This window comes from Oreochromis aureus, linkage group 23, assembly GCF_013358895.1.
Source record: "Oreochromis aureus strain Israel breed Guangdong linkage group 23, ZZ_aureus, whole genome shotgun sequence".
In the NCBI taxonomy this organism is placed as follows: domain Eukaryota; kingdom Metazoa; phylum Chordata; class Actinopteri; order Cichliformes; family Cichlidae; genus Oreochromis; species Oreochromis aureus.
The window spans coordinates 44,515,802-44,538,972 of record NC_052963.1 but is presented as its reverse complement, the minus strand read 5'-3'; the positions used below and the strand labels follow the sequence as shown (position 1 = coordinate 44,538,972).

The 23,171-nt window shown below is 42.6% G+C and overlaps 1 protein-coding gene across 6 annotated transcripts in view; it reads left to right on the top strand.

Annotated features, from left to right (window-relative positions):
• LOC116323155 (voltage-dependent R-type calcium channel subunit alpha-1E) overlaps positions 1 to 23,171 on the top strand; it is a 118,829-nt gene that overhangs the window by 41,106 nt on the left and 54,552 nt on the right. For all 6 annotated transcript variants that reach the window (XM_039607299.1, XM_039607298.1, XM_039607297.1 and 3 more), the window contains exons 4-6: positions 9,515 to 9,781; positions 17,904 to 18,009; positions 18,175 to 18,314. In XM_039607299.1, coding sequence (XP_039463233.1) covers positions 9,515 to 9,781; positions 17,904 to 18,009; positions 18,175 to 18,314 — 513 coding nt within the window. The remainder of the gene's footprint in view (positions 1 to 9,514; positions 9,782 to 17,903; positions 18,010 to 18,174; positions 18,315 to 23,171) is intronic.

Genomic DNA, 23,171 nt, shown 5'->3' with positions numbered 1-23,171 from the left:
ATGTGACCCTGTGAACGACTCCCCTAAATCTGCTGGACATCTAAACAAGAGGCACTTATACTAAAACAGACATAGATGTGTTTACTATACCATAAAACAATAAAAAGAAGGCATGACCTCTCTCATGACCCCAGGATGTGTGTGTATGCCAGAGTGCTCTGGGATGCACACAGAGTCTTTGCAGACTGTTAAGGATCACACATCCTATCAATATGCAATCAATTATACACCTCTAAGAATATATGGTTATATATTTCTAAGCACAAATGACAATCCACAATATAAACCTAACAGGTCCGTCCATTCTCCTCCAACATCAACAAGACACCCAGAGAACTGGATCTTTACTTGTTTTCAGATCTGTAAACCCTGGAGATGGTTTTGAAAATTTCACCCAACCAACAACAACTCGTTCCACATTCAGAGTCACTTTTCTTTTTTACCTTTCTTCCTCAGTGAGATCTTCTTCTCATTCAGTTTGATCTTTAGCGCTTCGTCTGAAACATGTCTATATGTCTAAATGCACTGAGTTGCTGCCATGTGATTGGCTGATTGGACATTTGTGTTAATGACCCGTTGAACAGATGTGTCTAATAAAGTGGCTGCTATATACTATTTAGTGTTAAAGTTTTAGCTTTGAGTTGAGAATCGGGAACATTTTATGCCCCAAAGTCTTTTTTGTGCCACACTGGGGACCTTTTTTCTTGTTACACGTTATGCTATATTAATTTATGTCTCATTTCTGTCTCGTAATTCTGTTTTGAAGAGCGCGTGTGAGCTTTATGTCCTTGCTGACTTAGCACACCATGGCACTGAAGCTGTCCCAGCCTTCCTAGATATTTTTGCAGAGCACAGACAGTACTGCCTCATAAATGTGTTATCTTCTTACTGCTCTGCTCCAAGTCACATTTGGACTGAGTTTTAAAAAAATCAATCTATCAAAACCACAATCTTTGTCATTATTTGTTGAGGAAAAGTCGTAGGGTAGAAAGTTCATCCTTTGGGCATTTTTCCTTTTTTTAGATTCAGTTTATTTCTGTGTTTGTATGGATGGATACTGTCTGGCTTAAATGGAGCACTGTATCATGAAATTAGTTCACGTTCATGACAGAAAGTGGGTTAAGCAACCTGAATTCAACACATGGGAGCTTTGTGGAAATATGTTGCTGAGCAATGACGGACTAAAAGTGTCAAATGAACGTGTGTGCATGAATACATGTTTGTTCATGCGTGTGCTCGGTGAGTAGGGTAAGTTACAAACCTGTTAGGAGAAGAGAAACAATAATGTCCAGGTTTCAGATAGATGCCTGCCAGGTATCTCCGTTCACACTTCTATTTTTGAACCTAAATCTTTGTTCACAACTCATTCTGTGGCACCAAGTCCCATTACGGGAGCAGAGACTGTCAACCTGCTGTCATGGCCGTGTTCCTGATGTAGATTTTCTGCAAGCTACACTCCTTTAGACTTTCCAACATTACCAACATGTCTACAATGCCAAAGTAGATGCCTGTTGTCTAGAATATTTCCCTTCAGTAATACTGTTATCATGGTAAAGCGTAGGGGGGCAGGTTTGAATCTGCTTTTGTTAATACAGGAAGCAGGAAATTTGGCTTTTACAGATTATTAGTTAAGGTCTCCCATAAACTTCTAAATGAGCTTCTGGCGTCCCTGTAAGAAAGATCATTAACTGATTTATGTAATTATTTGAGAAGCCAAAATCGACTTTAAGACTGTGTAGTGGTTTACACATTTGCCTAATGAGTGAAACAGCCCCGGTTTGATCCCGGGAGGAGACACAAATCCCTTTGGGGTTGCGTCAGGAAGGGCATCCGGCGTAAAAAATCTGCCAACTCAAACATGCGGCGCTGCCTGCTGTGGCGACCGCTTGTGAGTAAGGGAGCGGCCAAAGTAGCTTTTATGAGACTCATTTGTAGCTGCAAAAGAAATGCAATGAAAATCATTAAAACATTTGAAAATCTTTGGACACATTAATACTGAGTTTGTTTTGAGCTGGCACATCTGATCAGAGCATTGCCACACACACTTTATATCTGCATTTGAAATAATATTTAGAAATAATAACATTTTATTATCAATGTTTTAATTTTTATTCCCAAACCTTTTACTGATAGATGTAATTACCATGTCCTCCAATATGATGTTTATTTCTCTTTTAACTTCTCCAATACAAAATAATAATGATCAGAAAATCCCTCCTAGGACTGTTCACACAGTCTGGAAAAACATGGATAATCCAGCAGTTAATTTATATAAATTGACAACTGTGTGCTCGAAGAACCATTAAAACAGCCTTTATTACATAAAATGTACGTTCATGACTGCAAATGGAAAGTGGACTGGTTCTTATATAGTGCTTTCTACTTTACTTGAGCACTCAAAGCGCTTTGTACCACATTCACCCATCACACCCATTCAAGCACTTTTTTCCCTATGCCTAAGTGCTTTCTGCTTAACATTCACACACATTAATTAACATTCACACTCCAGGGGATGTATGGGAGACTACTTGGGGTTCAGTATCTTGCCTAAGGATACTTTGGCAAGGGGACTGGAGCATCCGGACATCGAACCACCAAAAGTCCGATTATATACCTTCTGATTTACAGCAGCCCCAACTGCCAACTTGATAGCTGATTAGAAATTCAGTTAAAATGATACTAACATTTCCTTCTGAACAGAAAAGATAAACACCAGCTAGATGGATTTTTAGAAATCCAGTCAGAATGCTTTCCAGCAGCTCAAAATCAATGAAATCAATCAAGACCCTCGTTCGTTTTTTGTCCAGAGAAGATTTACTGTTCCTAGGTCAGCACCATGCACCATTGACCAAAAAAAAAGGAAATGAACCCCACCAAGTCCTCACTGTAGTTCTTTTAGTTTTGCGTCATGCCCTCATCAGAGCTGAAGGGACTGTTTCATCTGACTTGAGTCAACAAAGTAAGTTTACAGCTAAAAGTTTATTGTTTGTTTGTTTTTTCGTTAGAGAGAAACTGAACTGAAAGCAACATGTTAAACAAAGAAACTAACCTTTTGCTTGCTGTCTTTTCCAGGAAGGAGCCGTCACCCTTCCCTCTAATCATCCCTGCCGCTAACACCTAATTACCATAATTCACCCCTCACCTCTCAGCTAAGAAAGCTGTGACTGCTGCTGCTGCTGCACACTCCGGCAGAAACAATGTAATGGTATCACTCGCTTAGCGGTGCACAGAGGAAGTGGCAGAAGTAGCATTTGTGTCAGACAATTAGTTGTTAGAAATAAATAAATTAAGAAAACAGCTACGCTCCATTTTTTTCTTTTCTTCCCCAAATAGTTTTGGCTCATCACTCCAATGGACTGTTATGGGGAAATTCGAGGCGTCTTTTCAGCTTAAATGTCAGATATTTTTGCCTCTTGTGCGTTCTATTTTTAACGCCTATAATGTGTTGGAGCACTAATGAGTTGGAAGCCACACACCATTGATCACTGCCTTCGTCATAGCACCATTACAAAAGCCCCATCAGTGCCGGTGTCGTGGTTAACTCTCCCCTGTGGTTCCTCTTTTCTTTGTCTTCTGTTTCCATCATCATCCGTTTACTCTCTCTCTCTGTGTCAGTTAGAAAAATGATGTGATGATAGCCGGTGGATTTCATTTTTGCGTTAACTCCCTCAAATGTACCGTTAGATAACACCTTTTAAGGCTGAAGTTATACATATGAGTTCATATATTTTTGGGCAGGGGCTGTTTAGAGTCTCATTACCAGCCCATCAAAGACGAGGCTGTTTTTATTTGAACATTTGTCCCTATAGTTACAAATCTCCAAACTACTAATATGTCAATCCTCATCTTGGTACTTTGACATTCTTGCCTGTCTGTGGCTATTTTAAAGCTCTAAAAAGCAGTCAACAAATATCCATTTTTTATTAATTTCCTAAATCCAGTGCATACTGTAGTCTAAGACAGTGGTTAGGGGCTATTTTCAGCTGTAAATTAATTAACATTTGGTGTGATAATGAGTAGCCTATTTAAAGCACGCTGATGTGTGTGAGACTGATACATGCAGGATTTGCAAAGTAGAAGTGTCCAGCTTTTTTATGATGATGGAAATGTCATCCAGTGCAGTTGCTCATTATTTATTTATCTGTTTGTTTTTTTTAACAAGAGGAGGGGAAAAAATTAGCATGTAGAGGGAAATGCAACAGGGCGCCTGTAGCTGAAAGGTGAAAACAATCGCACAAACACATTTCTTCAACAAAACAGTTGAAACAGACTGTGTGTGTACATGTGTATGTATATATGTATGTATATATATGTATGTACATGAGCGCAGTCCTGGGAACAGCTAAGATACTGCGCAGGACCCTCAAGCTCCCAGGCCTATATGTATGTATAGATATATATATATATATATATATATATATATATATATATATATATATATATATATATATATATATATATATATATATATATATATATATCTATATCTACACCAGCTACTGGTAGACAGAACAGTCAGCCGAGACTGCAAGACCAGACTGACCAACCTGTGCACTGCCTGGATTGATTACAAGAAGGCCTATGACTCAATGCCCCACAGCTGGATCCTGGAATGCCTAGAACTGTACAAGATCAACAGGACCCTAAGAGCCTTCATCAGGAACTCAATGGGGATGTGGCGTACAACACTAGAGGCCAACTCCAAGCCTATAGCACAAGTCACCATCAAGTGCGCGATCTACCAAGGAGATGCTCTGTCCCCACTGCTGTTCTGCATAGGCCTGAACCCCCTCAGTGAGATCATTAACAAGAGTGGCTACGGATACCGACTACGGAACGGAGCGGTTGTCAGCCACCTCCTGTACATGGATGACATCAAGCTGTATGCCAAGAGTGAACGAGACATCGATTCACTGATCCACACTACCAGGATATACAGCAATGATATCGGGATGTCATTCGGGCTGGAGAAGTGTAGTCGGATGATAACAAAGAGAGGGAAGGTAGTCAGAACTGAGGGGATCGAAGTACCAGAAGGCAACATTGCAGACATAGAGGACAGTTACAAGTACCTGGGGATCCCGCAAGCGAATGGGAACCATGAAGATGCCGCTAGGAAAGCTGCAACCACCAAGTACCTGCAGAGGGTCAGGCAAGTCCTGAGGAGTCAGCTGAACGGTAAGAACAAGATCCGGGCCATCAACACCTACGCCCTGCCCGGGATCAGGTACCCTGCTGGGGTAATAGGCTGGCCAAGGGAGGAGATAGAAGCCACTGACATCAAGACAAGAAAGCTCCTTACCATGCATGGAGGGTTTCACCCCAAGTCCAGCACCCTGAGGCTGTACGCTAAGCGGAAGGAAGGGGGCCGGGGACTGGTGAGTGTCAGCACCACAGTCCAGGATGAGACAAGAAACATCCACGAATACATCACGAAGATGGCCCCAACTGACAGCGTGCTCAGTGAATACCTCAGGCAGCAGAAACCCAAGAAAGAGGAGGGAGACGAAGAACCATCATGGAAGGACAGGCCCCTGCACGGTATGTACCACCGGCAGATAGAGGAGGTGGCTGGTATCCAGAAATCCTACCAGTGGCTGGACAAAGCTGGACTGAAAGACAGCACAGAGGCACTAATCATGGCAGCACAAGAACAAGCTCTGAGTACAAGATCCATAGAGGCTGGGGTCTATCACACCAGGCAAGACCCCAGGTGCAGGCTGTGTAAAGATGCCCCAGAGACAATCCAGCACATAACAGCAGGGTGCAAGATGCTAGCAGGCAAGGCATACATGGAACGCCATAACCAAGTGGCCGGCATAGTGTACAGGAACATCTGTGCCGAGTATAACCTGGAAGTCCCGAGGTCAAAATGGGAGATGCCCCCAAGGGTGATGGAGAATGACCGAGCTAAGACCCTGTGGGACTTCCAGATGCAGACGGACAAAATGGTGGTGGCTAACCAACCGGACATAGTGGTGGTAGACAAACAGAAGAAGACGGCCGTAGTGATCGATGTAGCGGTTCCAAATGACAGCAATATCAGGAAGAAGGAACACGAGAAGCTGGAGAAATACCAAGGGCTCAGAGAAGAGCTCGAGAGGATGTGGAGGGTGAAGGTAACGGTGGTCCCGTGGTGGTAATCGGAGCACTAGGTGCGGTGACTCCCAAGCTAGGCGAGTGGCTCCAGCAGATCCCGGGAACAACATCGGAGATCTCTGTCCAGAAGAGCGCAGTCCTGGGAACAGCTAAGATACTGCACAGGACCCTCAAGCTCCCAGGCCTCTGATAGAGGACCCGAGCTTGAAGGGGCGTGCTGGGTGGTTTTTTTTGTGTGTGTGTGTGTATATATATATATATATATATATATATATATATATATATATATATATATATATATATATATATATATATATATATATATATATATATATATATATGTCCGAATGACATTGGAATGTCATTCGGACTGGAGAAGTGTAGTCGGATGGTAACAAAGAGAGGGAAGGTAGTCAGAACTGAGGGGATTGAACTACCAGAAGGCAACATTGCAGACATAGAGGACAGTTACAAGTACCTGGGGATCCCGCATGGCGAATGGGAACCATGAAGATGCCGCTAGGAAAGCTGCAACCACCAAGTACCTGCAGCGGGTCAGGCAAGTCCTGAGGAGTCAGCTGAACGGTAAGAACAAGATCCGGGCCATCAACACCTCGCCCTGCCCGTGATCAGGTACCCTGCTGGGGTAATAGGCTGGCCAAGGGAGGAGATAGAAGCCACTGACATCAAGACAAGAAAGCTCCTTACCATGCATGGAGGGTTTCACCCCAAGTCCAGCACCCTGAGGTTGTACGCTAAGCGGAAGGAAGGGGCCGGGGACTGGTGAGTGTCAGCACCACAGTCCAGGATGAGACAAGAAACATCCACAAATACATCACGAAGACGGCCCCAACTGACAGCGTGCTCAGTGAATACCTCAGGCAGCAGAAACCCAAGAAAGAGGAGGAAGGCGAGGAACCATCATGGAAGGACAGGCCCCTGCACGGTATGTACCACCGGCAGATAGAGGAGGTGGCTGATATCCAGAAATCCTACCAGTGGCTGGACAAAGCTGGACTGAAAGACAGCACAGAGGCACTAATCATGGCAGCACAAGAACAAGCTCTGAGTACAAGATCCATAGAGGCTGGGGTCTATCACACCAGGCAAGACCCCAGGTGCAGGCTGTGTAAAGATGCCCCAGAGACAATCCAGCACATAACAGCAGGGTGCAAGATGCTAGCAGGCAAGGCATACATGGAACGCCATAACCAAGTGGCCGGCATAGTGTACAGGAACATCTGTGCCGAGTATAACCTGGAAGTCCCGAGGTCAAAATGGGAGATGCCCCCAAGGGTGATGGAGAATGACCGAGCTAAGATCCTGTGGGACTTCCAGATGCAGACGGACAAAATGGTGGTGGCTAACCAACCGGACATAGTGGTGGTAGACAAACAGGAGAAGACGGCTGTAGTGATAGATGTAGCGGTTCCGAATGACAGCAATATCAGGAAGAAGGAACACGAGAAGCTGGAGAAATACCAAGGGCTCAGAGAAGAGCTCGAGAGGATGTGGAGGGTGAAGGTAACGGTGGTCCCCGTGGTAATCGGAGCACTAGGTGCGGTGACTCCCAAGCTAGGCGAGTGGCTCCAGCAGATCCCGGGAACAACATCGGAGATCTCTGTCCAGAAGAGCGCAGTCCTGGGAACAGCTAAGATACTGCGCAGGACCCTCAAGCTCCCAGGCCTCTGGTAGAGGACCCGAGCTTGAAGGATAAAAACCGCCCGTAGGGGCGTGCTGGGTGGTTTTTTTATCTGTATATATATATATGTATGTATGGAGAGAGAGAGAGAGAGAGAGAGAGAGAGAGAGAGAGATAGTAACAATGGGCCCAAAAGAGACAAAACTAGTTTGTTGAATCGATTAATTGCTGGTTTTGTGCAAGATTTGTTGACCGAAAAATAAACACAAAATCATCCCAGGATTAACTTTATAAGCTGACTCTCATTATTCCTTGTTCCACATTAAAGTTTGTGCCACTATATAAAGATTTTATCCCTTCATTCTGAAAACGTGTCATCATCCTTGTGGGAGTAGATGCGGTGATTTCCAGCGAGCACACAGCAGCGTGACTCGCCCTCACTACGTGACTCGCAATAGTGGGTTTTGAACCCTGTAATTAGCCAAAGAAGCTCGCTGCTGTACTCCTGAGTGTATTTAACAACAGGTGTTTACTCCTCGCCTGATCTGATGCGTGAGCAGCATCCGGGTTGCTCTCCCTGAGGTGTGAACCGAGGAGGGTGAACAACAAAAGTCAAAACAAATATGACAGCGTGGCCTCTGTTCAGATAGAAGCTGACCAGCCGACCTATAAAGAGCCGGAGTGATCCTACAGTGAACATTAGTGTTTTAAAAAGGCTGTTGCGCACATTTTCACTGAAACCATTAATCCGTGTGTGTTATGACTTATGGCTGTATCAAATATTTGCCTTTGGAATAAGTCGTTTACAGGCGTTTACCTAATGCTTGATGTATGGTTATACATAATCTCTTGGAGATTGAGGCAATGCCGCCGAATAACTGTTTCCATTACATGCTGACATTATTTATTCCACCCGTGACTCGTGTTTTCCCTGTCTTTCTTTCCTATCAGCACCCGATTTGTTAACTATATTCACACCTCGCAAACTGCATAGGTTGGACAGAGGTTATTAGTGTTGATCCTGTCGCATTAGGAGACACAGTTCACTCCTCCTGCTCTCACACTGCGGGGGAAAGACGAGACGCTTCCTTTACCTACTATCCTGCTGCAGACGAGGCGGATTTTTCTTTCCCCTCTCAGAGACAGTCAGCTTGTTTTGTTGGCATGGAAAATGTCAAAGTTCTTTTCCCTTCGTGCTCTTAACGCACGCTCTAGGTTGCTCTGCTGGTAGGTGGTCAGCAGAGAAGAGGAGACAGGAGATGTGCTCTGAATTAGTCAGTGGACTGTTGCTAGTTTATTTAAAAATCCATGGATCAACCTGCTCTTCTGCTTTTCGCGCAGGGGACTGAGGATGGCTGAAGACGTGACCTGTTGCAGCTTTTCTTTCAGATTTTAGTGTTTGGATGTAAAACGGAGAAAAATGAATCCGTTTTCTCGGTGTCATTTGACGCGACGGATTGTTAAATGAAGACGAGTTGAATTACTTTTTGGGACTTGTGTGTTTTTACGCAAAGCGGCTTATTTAGGGAAATCGACTTGGGGTTTTGTCTGGGCTGCTTACTGGAGCGATTCTTTGATTTTTCTTTTCTAACTTTAAGAGCACCGATCGCGGTGTTGTTACAAAAAACCCTGACGATGGTCTAAAACTGATCAGGATCTCGCCACCCCGCCGCTGTCACGCCGAGCGCGGTACCGCGCCCTGCTTTCTAGGAGAGTATAACCTCATTTTCTCCCCTTTCTCATCCCACCTCCCGTGTGGTTTGCTTTTAACAGAATGGCCCGTTTCGGAGACGACGTCCCGGGCTTGTTGAGTTCAGGGGATGGAGGGTCAGAGCGCATCCGGAACCGCGATGGCGCTGCCGTGTCTACAGGTGGTATATCTCCAGCCTTCAAGCAGACCAAAGCGCAGCGTGCCCGCACCATGGCCTTGTACAACCCTATTCCGGTCAGGGAGAACTGCTTCACCGTCAACAGGTCGCTCTTCATCTTCGGCGAGGACAACGTGGTCAGGAAGTACGCCAAGAAAATCACTGAGTGGCCATATCCTTTTCAGCTTCACGGTGAAAGCACACTCATCCAGTATCTGCACAGACTCGTGTAAATAAAGTACAGCGGTGAGTAAACTGTTATCCAATTGGTTAAAACAAATCAAGTTTATTTGTGGCCCTACAGTCTCAATACTTTCTCCTTATATTTCCACAAGTTGTGCCAAATTTCACAGAGGGCAAAAGTCCTTCAGTATGTTGCCCTCAGTTTCTCGGTGCAATAGAAACTCAACCGTAAATTTCAGCACCATGGACAGCACACATGGGACAATATGTAAGAAATTATTTTTCACCACAAAAACAGCCACACCTGGTTCTTAGAGTGCAGTAAGGAAAAAAGAGGAAAAGAGCAGGATACAAAACAACAAGTTAAAACCAGACTCTTTTTCAGACTCGCAGGCTTAATTTTGCTATTATACCAAAAATACAAAATGACTGAAGTTCTCTATAGGATTGACAAAGATTATGGCAAAAGCAGCTTCTAGAGGGTGTATAGTGGGTGTCAATGGAAAGTGGATTAGAGGAACATGAAAGTTCATGTCTGTAAATCTTCTCTGTCAACAATAAGCCATGACGGCCTGCTTTTTCCATCATATCCACTGCCTCAACTCAAACTCAAGCAGACGGTTCAGTTAAACGATTAGGTAACCCACAGAAAATCAATTCAGAGGTGCTTCCATTACTCATTTTGTGTTTTTGGTCACTTTTTACAGCAAAATGATACCCAGGACCTGATTGTTACGCCTCTCTGTTTCTGAAAGAAACACTGTTATCAGCTTGTTGCTGCTGGCGACAGCACACACAGACACACACAAAACAACTGTCCATTGGTGACATGTTTGTGCTTCTGCTGCTGCAGCACAGCTCACCAGGTGTCCTGGCCAGGTGTGGCCTCTTTACTGACTATTGTTCTGCTCCATTCAACAGCTTCCTGACTGACTGACTGGCCTACTGCTGATTTAAAAAACCCAGCAAATAGAATGAATCCGCTTCTATTGTGGAGTATTGTGTCTATTGTTGTTTTCTCTGGGTTTGCTTCTTTATTGAGTTGATTAGAAGGAGATTTCAATCAACACTCGGGGAGGAAAAGGATTATAGCGTGTGCGTTTATTATATTACAGCTTCCGAACCTGCAGGGGCTGGGTTATTACCAATATTGATACTATAACTGCACCAATGAGACACATTTTATGTTCTGCAGCAAGGAATGAATTGTCTTTAAATAAAAATAAAGCGTGCGCTGTAGTGACCAAAAAGAAAAAAGCAATGATCCAGAATAACCTCCAGGTTAATGTGTCGCGGTGGAGGGAGTGTCTAGTTACATATAATGAGCTCTACTGTATCTGATTAACAGACATTAACAGGAATTATATGTAATGATGTCTGATCGTTGTGTCATGTGCATTACAACCAGTCATTAGTCACTGACTCATACTATATTACACTGTTTTCTAATATTGTTTTGAAGAGAGTGATGCTGAGCTGACTGATGCTGTGTTCTGGTCAATATCGTATGTGCCTGTTCTGATCACTGTTCTGAGTATGAAGGTTCAGGCACAGCAAATACACAAGAAAGCACAGATAATGCAGAAAGTGCAGTGAAATGTTTGAGCAAAGTGTTTTCAAAGGAAAGGTTTTACATTTTGGGAGATATTGGCGCTTATTTCCTTTCTTCCAAAGACTTGAGATTAGACTGGTCTTATATTAAAGAGTAGCCTAATAGGCCGTTGGTTCTCAAACTGTGGGGTAACAAATAACAGAATTTGCTGAGATTTTCTTGCTGACTAAACTAAAATTTGGATTAGACACTTTCATACTTATAATAATTAATGATGAAAACATTGTTTCTGGGCAGAGGCTTGCCAAAAAATGGTTGTCAACCAGTGGAGTAGCCTATTAGACAGAAAAGGAGTTGGAGAACTGCCTCGCCCTGTACAAGGACAAGTACCAGCACCTCAAAAGGTCAACCATTAATGTGTTATATGTCTCTTTTCTAATCCACTCAAGTCATGGTTTTACATTATCATGTACTTAACTACTTGTTAGCCAAGAACACTGACTTCCTGGGAGCGAGTCATCACTGTGAGATTGGCAGGAAACCTGCAGATGTTGTGGTTTTGATCTTTTCCAGAAACCGTTTTTGTTGTTATTCCAAAAGTTGCAAACTTTAAATAGACCAAGCAAAGCACCTCACAAATGTCCTTGGTGCAATGGTTTACAACTTGTACTGGTCCTCTCAGAGGTTGAAGTAAACAAATGCACTCACATATATGCACACAGTCTCTGCAGGACATCTGGTAAAGGTCAGCCTTATGGTTGGAGCACAACTTGCAGCTGTCACCTCACCGTAAGAGCTTCTTTTTTTCTTCTGAGTGCTCAATTAACAGCAGATGATCAATTGAGGAATTATCCAGAAGCTTCCGTGGCTGGGTGTGTAAGGATGGAGCGAGAATGGTGTGTGGGCTTATTAGAGAACATCAGATTGTCTTTTAATGGTTATCTGCATCCATGATTTCTTATATGGAGTACAGTCTCTTTTTGGAAGGTGTGGTTCAATGTGCTTGTGCAGTCGATAGAAGCCGATGGAGGTCTGGTCTGATAAGACAGTTATAATGAAGTTGCCCAGGTCCAGAGTTTAGCGTGGCAGGCCTGGTGAGGACTTGCAGCTGCTCCTCCTGTCTGATCCCCACTGGGATCCCCCACAGTGGGAAGTTTCCCATTGAGAAGGTATACTTCTAAATAATTGATTGTTGGTTTTAATGGTTTGTTTCATCAGTGATGCACACAGAAATAATCATGTGAGAGCTAGTTAGCACACTTTGAGCTTCTAAGTATAAAACGGTGCAAATATCCTTCCTTATTAGAGATATTCTGTAGTTTTTGCTATGAAATCTAACTAAGATTTAAAATACAATCGCTAATTTAACCAAGGGGGCATTCGGCTACAAATGCTTCTAGAGTCAGCTTATGATTAACTGATCTAACTGAACTGCATCCTAATAACCTTTACTTACACTTACATGCTGTGCGGTTAGTCTATTTTTTTGTCCAATTCAAAAGTCAGATTTTTTTACATTCAGACTTTTTTAGTGAATGAGAGCAGATTTCTAAAGTGAAAGTCTCTAGCTGTTCACATAACCAGTATACAAAGCAAATATGACATATGTCTCACCCTGCTACAATGTGCTTTATCATAATTTATAGTAAATCTGCGTGTTTATAACTTAAGAGAGTGGTATAGTGTATATAAGGAAGGGCTGTAGCTGCGAGTTCACAGTTTGAGGGCTAAGCTGCTGCATATAAACATAACTGACTGAATTATGTCTGCATTTATTCTCAAGATTGACTGGCGAGCTCTGCAAGCCACTGAAGTACAGAGGCGATGTGAAATTAAATGGAGATTTGACTATGATGCCATTACATCCATCCTTATGACAATAATTCAAGTGTTTTGCGCATTTTAATAAATATATAATTTAAGTTCTCCATAAAGATTATTTCTCAGGCTTAAACAGAGCTCTCCAAATGGAGATCACACCAGTAACTTTCTTATGTGTTTGCGTATTTAATGCTGGCCTCTGTCACAAACACACGGACCTATACACATATGCCACAAATAATTTACAGATTTCCAATAACGCCGGCTCAGATGCCTGTGATTCGTTTTGATTTTCACCTCCATGCAATGACAATCACAGGGGCTTGGATCCAATCTGGGCATGAACGTATTCTCAGTTGCACAGGGCACCACACTCTGTCTCCATTTCTATTTTTACACGCATGTTTGAGTAATCAAGGCACTGTGCCAGTGTCACTGTGACTTGGGATTGCTCACAAGATATCTTGCTGCAAAAGCTGGTAGACAAATCATGATCGACGTCACACATCAGCTGACACCCAGAGAAGCACCAAGGAGGGGGAAATGGGTTTGGTTAAGGACTTTTGTTAAATTTGTCCCTACAAGTGAACCAGAGATTCAGCTTTTCACTATTCCTTGGAGAATGCAAATCAATCCCTCATGGATCCAAGGTTTCCCAGCAGAACACTGCTAGCTTGGTCTTCTTCCTATATTGCATCCTGGTGCCAGCACTTCCTCACACATGAGGTAAAATTATACGTCATTTATCAGACAAGGCTTCCATTCATAGGAGGTGGTTTCCATGGTGGACGGGGTCAATATGGGCAGTCTGATGTGATGCAGCCCCATATATGCAACATTCGAACCAGTATTAAGGTTTTCAGAATTATTCACAATTAGAAACAAGACAAGAGAGAAACCATGGACTGTGCAAAATAACACTAATAAGAGTTTACTATCATCCGTCCGTCCGTCCGCCCCCCCCCCCCCCTCCCTCCCTTGAGAGTTGTGGTGAAATTACCTTCTATAGTAAATGTTTCACATGTAGGTATGAAATGTTAAAATACCTATAAAACTAAAACATTTACATTTTCAAAGAGCAGCCTTCACTCACACATCAATGACCCTGTTGATGTAAACTCATGGTCATCCAATACCAATTTTTTTTTAAGCACAAAATAAGGAAATCTACGTTATGTTTAAAATGTTACCTGGTTTGACATAATATTCAATTCATTCACTGTTGTCCACATATCTGAAGTTGGGTGGTAGCAGGCTAAGCAGGGTACTCCAGGCACTGTCCTCCTTAGAAACACTTTCCAGTACCTCCTGTGGGATCCGAAAGCATTCATACACCAGTTGAGATATATCATCTCTCCATTGGGTTCAAGGTTTAATTCAATTAAATGTTATTTATATAGCACCAAATCACAACAGCGGTTGCCTCAAATCGCTTTACATTGTAAGGTAAAGACACTACGATAATATAGAGAAAACAGAGAAAACCCCAACAATCATGTGACTCCCAATGACCAAGTTCTTTGGCGACAGTGGGAAGGAAAAGCTCCCTTTTAACAGGAAGAAACCTCAGGTAGAACCAGGGAGGGGCGGCCATCTTGCCATGACCGGTGGGGGTGAGGGGAGGAAATTGGGACAAGGATACGCTGTGAGAACCAGAGATTAATAATATCTAATTAGTAATATCTAACAAGGCCACTTCCTCCATTTGTCCTTTTCGTTGGAGGTGCTTTCCATATTTCAATATGAAAAAAGGTGAGTGAAGAAGAAAACTCAGTGCATTATGGGAGGGCCCCAGCAGCTTAGGCCTATTGCAGCATCTAGGTCTGCAGCTGGGTCTCCTTCCAGTTGTACACATCCAGAAAACCTTCAACAGGAGGTCCCCAGGAGACATCCTTTTTAATAGATATTTATAATAAAAAGAAAGTTAATAGTACTTACAATAGGCCATACACTGGCCAACATTGTTTCATCACACACTAGTAAAACACACAGGACAGAAAACAAAGTTCACGCTGACCTAAAATCAAAACAAAAGAAGTTTTGTCAAGACTTTAATTTATTTGTGTGTTTGTAGTGATAACACCTCACAGATAGTTGAGCTGCCCAGTAACCGTTTCATAGCATTGACTCTTGTCTGCAAGAGAAGCCTGTTGCCGTGGATACCTCTCTTCTTTCTCTTTCTATCTTCATTTTCTCCCCCTCTCTTATATCCTCCTCTCTCCCCCTCAGTCTCTCTCTTCATCCTGTCTCACCCCTCCTCCAGTTTGCTGCGAGTGTTTCAGGGAATGTGGGGTGTGGCGGCTGGCTGCTGCTCAGAGCTTTCAGTGAGCCTAAGGTGATGCTAGTTATTGCAGGGAAGTGAATCAAAAGATACACTTAAAATACAAATAAAGCGTAGTGCTGAGATGTTCTTTTGGGCTGTGTTTTCCAGCTCATTTATGGATTTGTTTATCCAAAATCTTCTGGGTCAATCTGTGGTTCAGCCTAGGTTTAAGCTGGCACCCCTGCAGGCTAGTGGGAGTAAGATTGCATTTGCTCTGTTTATTTAACTTCTCATCACTCACATGTCCCAGAGTAACCCTGCTAGCTACAGCTGCCAGCACAACATCGATCCGTCCAGTTTCTTATTTAGCCTCATTCACTCCTCCTCATCAACCTGTTTTGGAAGCTTCTAACTCTTTATATAACCATCATCTTCTCCTCCACCACTCGTCCCCTTTCATTTAAATTGTCACTTTCTCCTGTTGGATTCTTCCCTGTTGTCTCTGCCTCCTCCTTTCTTCAACTCTCCATCTCCTCTCTGCAGATTTAAGCTCCCTTCCTTCCTTTCTTCCTCCCTCTGCTGCACATAACTAGGATAGAGGGGAATGCCCACGCAGAGCTTTAGATAAAAAGCACATTGCCGGCTTAGTTCAACCAAAGAGGGGCTGGAGTTGAACCAACAACCAATATAGGTCTCACAGTACAGGCAGCGAAGCTTGAAGTAAGAGCGACCCTGTTTATAAGATCACAACCCAGGTCTTACCTGATAAGCCTTCTGCTACTCTGGCATGTTTGTTTGTGTGTCTGCATGTCTGTGTATCCCTGTCGGCTCAGGCTGACCTCAGATAGCAAAACTAAAGGGCTTACAGCATGTGTTACCATGTCAGTGTCCCTGCTGCTGGGTTCGATTCCCTGTAATTAACTTAACTGCATCCATTTGTGTTTGCTGGGAAATTCAGGTGTCACTTAATTAAAATACTTAAATAATTAAGAATTTTTGTCAGCAATGAATCGTTCATACTGAAAAGTCTTGTCTGTGTAGTCGAATCCTTATGTAGCAAATTCCTGCCAAAGAACTCGACATACATCAACCTGCTGCTGCACTCCACAAGAGCAATACGCTTTACTTTCTGTGGAGCAATGGTGACGCATTTAGAAAGCTTTAAGATAACAGACAAGTATTCTAAAGGAAAATCAAAGTAACCAGTACTTTACTTGAGCTACCCCTCGTCTCTTTATATTTTGCTTCCAAAGACTTTCCTGTAATTTTTAAAAGTGGTTCAAACAGTTCTCCAAACTTTTTTGTACATTTGTACTTTTTCACTCATATTCAGTCTGTTCCTTATACCTGACCATTTTCAGTGAAATGTTTTTGTTTTGTTTTGTTTGTTGAAAAACTGACCTTCAAATCATTCAAGCATAAAAACTGTACCCAACTCAAGAGATGAATCAGTGTTGTATTTACACAAAATAGACAATTTAACAAAGAAACAATATTTAAATGTATCTTTAGGCACTTTGTTAATAGCAGCTTATAACAAAACACAGCTTGTTCCCATTTCTTTAGTTGAATCTATGAAAAATACCAAAGGTAACACAGGTTGATGGGCAAAAAAATATTTTCTGTACCAACAAAATCATTTTTCATCAAATACTTGGCATATCTCGCCATGGTGTGTCCTTTAAGAAACTGGACATTTGGAGGACAAAGGAAGAAGTGATAGGCCTAAAAAAACATGAACGGGATCTGGAAGTCATGTTCTTAAGAAATAAAAAAAAAGACCTGACACAGGACCTGAGAGATGCATTTGGCCCTTCAGCTGATTCATGGGCCGTTTGCTGAAAATTAATCAGAAATGGTCTCAGTGCAGGGGTGGCATTCAAGAAGCCATTCTGAAGCATTGTGGGATCATCTAAAAAGAGAACAGAACAAAAAGGCAGCAAACATCCAAAGACGAGCTCTGAACGTCCTTCATGGAACCTGGAGAACTATTCCTCGAGACTAATCAAGGAAATCACAAAACGTCTTGTCCAAGAAAGTTCAGGCTGTGTTGAAGAAGAAAGGTGGTCAAACCAAACATTGGCTTTAAAGTTTGTTATAAGGGCACAAACTCTGTTTTTAGCTTGCAGACTGTATTTCAGCATGTGTTTAAATCATTGCACCTATTTCCTATTTTCAAAGCAAAATGTAAAGAAATGGGAAAGAGGTTTTGCTGACAGTAAGAAAAGCATAGAATCGATAGTGTTAGTCTTTAAATTAGGATATATCCAGAAAAAGGATATTAAAAGCTATGTATCCACTGCCAAACTCCCGGTCAATAGGTTTTTTAAAATTATCAATCCATCCATGTTTCTGTTTTTGGAGTATCACGAAGGGACTACATTTGCAATTTCATCTCACAACTTTATGCTGCATAATGAAAAGCAAACTGTTGACATTATCTGAGCCAGTTGCTCCTTAACTTTAGCCTTCCACTCCATTTGAGTACATGATCCTCGCCACCATCATCGCCAACTGTATCGTGTTGGCTTTGGAGCAGCACCTTCCCGGAGAGGACAAAACACCCATGTCCAAACGACTGGTGAGCTGCACATGATCCACAAACACAGTCACAACTCATAATCTCCTGTCAAATCAAAATATAAGACTAGACTGCTCAAAAACACACGCCTGACACTTTCATGCGCAGCAGCTCTTTGTCAGCTCAGTGTGAACTAATAATTTCTCTCTTGCTTTGTACTCACAGGAGAAGACAGAGCCCTACTTCATAGGGATGTTCTGTTTTGAGGCAGGCATAAAAATCATCGCCCTGGGCTTTGTGTTTCATAAAGGTTCTTACCTCAGGAATGGGTGGAACGTCATGGACTTCATTGTGGTCCTTAGTGGGTGAGTCCAGCAGTGTGTGCATGTGAATGTGTGTACATTTACAGATCTGTGAAACAGGATTAGCATCTTGAATTGAAAAGGCTGGTGATTCTATGAGATTTATGGTGTGAAAATACAGTGCACAGTGTTCTTAGCCTCTTCTTAATTGTTTAAGGATTTTTTTTAAGGAGCTCGCAGTTATTTCTAGCACCATTGGCTTCAAATGCTTTGCCTACTTGTTGCTTATTCATTGGTAATGTTTGAAACCTGAAAATCTTTCTTTTATTGTGGAATTTATGTTGCTAAAGCTGATCAGTGAACCATATAAAAGTCACACAGGAAGCCTTTTGTGTACCTTATAATCAAAGTGGGGCGGTGGGAAAGTAAACCTGTCACAACTGGTGCAGGGACTCAAGCGCAGAGCGGGTAGTCAGTTCCAACACAGAGTTTTATTTCCAACACCAAGTGCAGAATATGTACAGTGGGGGAAATCCGGGTAGGAGAAGGGTCCCAGGGAAGATCCAGGGGAAAACGCTCGTGCACTCGTCTCCTCCTCTACTCCAACTCACACACAACCACACAGCGGGAGGTCACAGGTCCAGGGAGAAAACTAACACACAGGAAAAGGCAAGTTACACCAAGTCACTAATCTCACACAAGCTAACGTCACAAGAGCTGAGAGGGTCACTAACGTGTTAAGCACAATCATCCAGCGATGAGGATCTGTGTCCCAGCCTCAAGTAGTGCTCCTGGTGATGACTGGTGATTGATGACAGGTGTGTGGGCCAAGGGCGGGAGCCCGCAGTGAGCTCCGCCCAGGCAGAGAGGGAGAGAGAGAGAGAGAGAGAACCAAAACAGAACATGTAGCCTTGTGGGGCTGGCCGGGCAGGCACGGAGACCATGACAAAACCTCTTCTAAACCAACTGTTATTTGCTCTTTTTGTCTAAACTTAATCACATTATACTATGAATAATGCTATTGGTGCCTTGCTTGGGAAAGAACCAGGTGAGGATGAGTGTGCCATATCATATTTCATATTCATAATATAGGGCATGTACCTGTGTATACAGCCAACAGTGACCTTTATCCAAACATAAATTTCAAAAGAAGGAGAATAAAGAACATTTACATCGTGTTTTTTCATTCCATCAGTACGTGCAGAGTAACAGTTGCTATTTGCTTGAATAAGTTGTGCAGTGCTTAGTATTAACATAAAGGTACTCTTCTGTTTTTATGTAACTGATTAAATTAACATTAGAAAAAAAAGTATCCCAAAACTTTATTTTCTAGGAAACGTACAGAAATATATCATAATGCAAAAATGCAAAGCAAGGCTTCAGCACTTGTTAAACATGGGCTCATTTAGTCTGTAAGTCTGGGATTATACTCGACTGTGAGAGCACAGAGGGACAGATGTGGAGAGTCCAGAGCTAAACTGTGGAGAGCCAAACACTCGGTGGCAACTACTGTATATAGTCTCCTGGCGCCAGAGGCGAAAACTCCAGGGGGGGCTCCAATCAGCATTCATCACCATTATGTTATAAATAATCTGACACTAATAGAGCAGAGCTGGACACATCAGGCTGCCGTGCTAGTTCTAACTTCAAAATAAATGAAATAATTTCATTTAATTTAATAAATGAATAATTTAAGTCTCCCCCACAGTCGAGGCTAGAGAAGCAGCATTTAGTTATTTAGCTTTATGTTTAATCTGTTATCTGCTCTACTCGCCGCCGTCTTCCTCTTTTATCGTCTCTCTTGTGTTGTTGTCATTATGCTTATTTAAACAGAATGCATGCCATTTGCAACAGCAATGAGTGGAGTCAGGTGACTGTCATTGCAAAGTTTGCCACTGCTGTAGTTTAGCTTTTGTCATTCCTCAGGGGCCCCACACTGGCCTGAGCCCCAAGCAAGTTTCTGTCTTGCCCGGTGGTGAGCAGCACCTTTGTATAAACTACTAATATCACTGTTACCAAAAGTGGCTGTAATTTGCTTCTAGCTAACATTTCACTGCTGCTTCTGTTTTTTTGATATGTGAAACTAATATGGAAATGTTACAAATTTGCTTGTAGTGCTTTATCAACTCTGCTATCAGAAAGGTGTTTTAGTGCAATCAAATGTTTTGTGGTTTCTTGCAGAGTTTTAACTATATCTGTTGTTGTGAAACCCACCAGAAAAAATATCTAATGAATGTTAACATTGTGGCCTTAAGAGGACCTCCCTCGCTCAAGTTTTGGTCTGTTGTAGCACAGCTGGTCCTCGAGTGTCTGAAATTACGCAAACAAACAACTTGTCTGATCAACAGGTTGTGATAATGCAGTAAGATGCTGCGCTCTGCCAGCACAGGCAGGGAAGCTAAACATGAATGTGAATAAACCTGAATGTTAAATACTTAAAGCAACAGATTTGTAAATGTTTAATGAGGAGAAAGTACACTTGTGTGTGGACCTCAAGGATATAGCCAGTCAGTTTTGCTCTGTGAATGTAAACATGACCAACCATGAATTTCCACACACCCTTAACTTCAGTGTGCTATGACCAGAACACTGTGCTGGAAGCTGACTCAGCTGTTGAAAAGCATCTCGCTGAGTGTACTTACAGTGCATCAATTGCATGAGAGTTAAAGACTCTGGGGATGCTCAGCCTGCTCTGTGGTGGGAGAAGGTGTTGCATTATAGTGCATTTTACAGCAGTTAAATTCTCGGGAGACACGGGCGCCTCATTGTCAGAGCAGAGAGGGAAATGCTTATGGTTCAAAGGAAGAGCTTGATGAGACAGCAGATTAGCCTCGACACCTGTCTCTCGCTCACTCGCCGTCTCTCACACACACACACACACACACACACACACACACACACACACACACACACACACACACACACACACACACACACACACACACACACACACACACACACACACACACACACACACACAAATGAAATATTAATCAAGTCACAGGATAGAAGTACAAAGGGTGGCAGACACGGTTCTTAGAGAATTCTACATGATTCTGGCTGTTCAATTATTGATGAGCTCGGGCTTCTTAATGATACTCCGCTCGCTGTTGGAGAGAGGAAGGATGTGAAGTTTGAGGAGAAAGATGGAGGAGAGGAGGGCACGGGAGAGGGGCGGCGTGGAGAGATGAGTTTTGTTCCCATCTCAAACCTGTTGATCGGCTGACACCACTGTCACACACTCTTGTGAGGACACTCAACCCTGAAGCCATATTCGCTGCGACCAAGATTAGAAGCTTATTTTTCTAATTCCATGTGGGACCAGAGAGGAAGAGACTGTCTTTCCCTGAGCTCTGTGTATACAGGCTGTCCTGATGTGCTTGTATCCTCTGAGTTTTTTTCCTGGTACAGAGCTCAGAGTGTGCTGGGCTCCAGTCATGTAAATGTAAATGAATTCATCTGCGTGTAATTTTCACGTGATGATGTTTCAGATGAATTACATCTTTACCAAACAGATATTTGGGGGAAAAAACAGATAAAGGAAGTTTTATAAATGTGAACAACAGCAGCTGCATTTATTCCACTTTTGCATGCTGTGGGTTGTGACTTAGGGCAGAGACATGCTCGATCTGGCTGAAATAGCCTCTAAGGTTTCACTGTATTAATATTCATCATGATGAAGTGAGCTGCAGATAGTTCCCTCTCTAAATTATGATTTTAGCCCGTGCAAAGATAAATTAATGAAAATGTTCTCACCGTGTCGCTCTCTCCCTTTTTCCTTCCACTCAGAGCCTGTTCAACACTTCCAGACTTCTAGGCTATCACTCTAGGTTTGCAGCTTTATTGGAAAGCAGATAAATGCTATGAGATCTGGTTGGTATTATGAGATGTACCACCAGTTTTGTCTATCAGTCAGTAATTAGGAGGTCTCTACAGACAGGAAGAGTCAGAGTGTGTTGTAAATATTCTGCATATAGATGCTTTCAAATACAAACACTGAACTGTATTCATATTCCATTACAGTCACTTGGCAGCGTCCCTCTATTTTCATTGTGGTCATAAAGCGACACTTTCATTCATGTAGCACTGCAAAGAAAGTTTTTCTGCAATGAGGCCGCGACAGCTGAGCTAAAGTAGGAGCAAGAAAGACTGAAATGGTGACCAGTCAAGCGATTTTTATCCCTTGGCCACAAAAAGGTTGATGGGGTGTTGGCATCACCCCGGCAGGTCAGCGAGCAGTGCGGACACACAAGTTTATGAATATAATAACTCGAGAACGAGGCGACGTAAGATTTTGAAGTTGATACTGTGGGTGTGCTCACTAAAAGTCTGGGACAAGTTCAAATCCTGGTGACCTTTACTTCAAGGTCAAGGTTAGAGGTCAAGTTTTCTGAAACATTTGTGAGGAGGCTGAGGGGTAGCACTGGCCTGACACCCTCTGTCCTCAAAGGATGCCATCCAGAAACTTCAAGAAAGATAAACAGGCAGAATAAATGTTGATAAAAGTACCAATAATCAAATTAACATATGGAGAAACAAAACTAGTGAACATTTAAGCCAAATAAAGCATCACATATTTAAAAAATGTGCATCAAAGAAGACATTAAGCAATATTAGATGCTGCTAAATGTTTCAGGAGTATGTGAATGTTGACCTTAGAGTGCAGTCAGTCAGTTAACAGTGAAGTAAGAGTGTGCTCTGTGCTCTGTATGAGCCCCAAAGATATTAAGTGGGGAAAAGACGATTACATATTTTGCTTTACTCACATGCTAAAGTTGGAAATAAACAGTTTGACCTCCATTTTTGAAAAAATGATCATGTGAGGGGATTATTGGTTTTTATTTACCTTGTGGGACTCTGAGAGATTCTGTTTATGTGTGTTGAAGCCTGCAGTCACCAAAACGCTCATAAATGGCAACT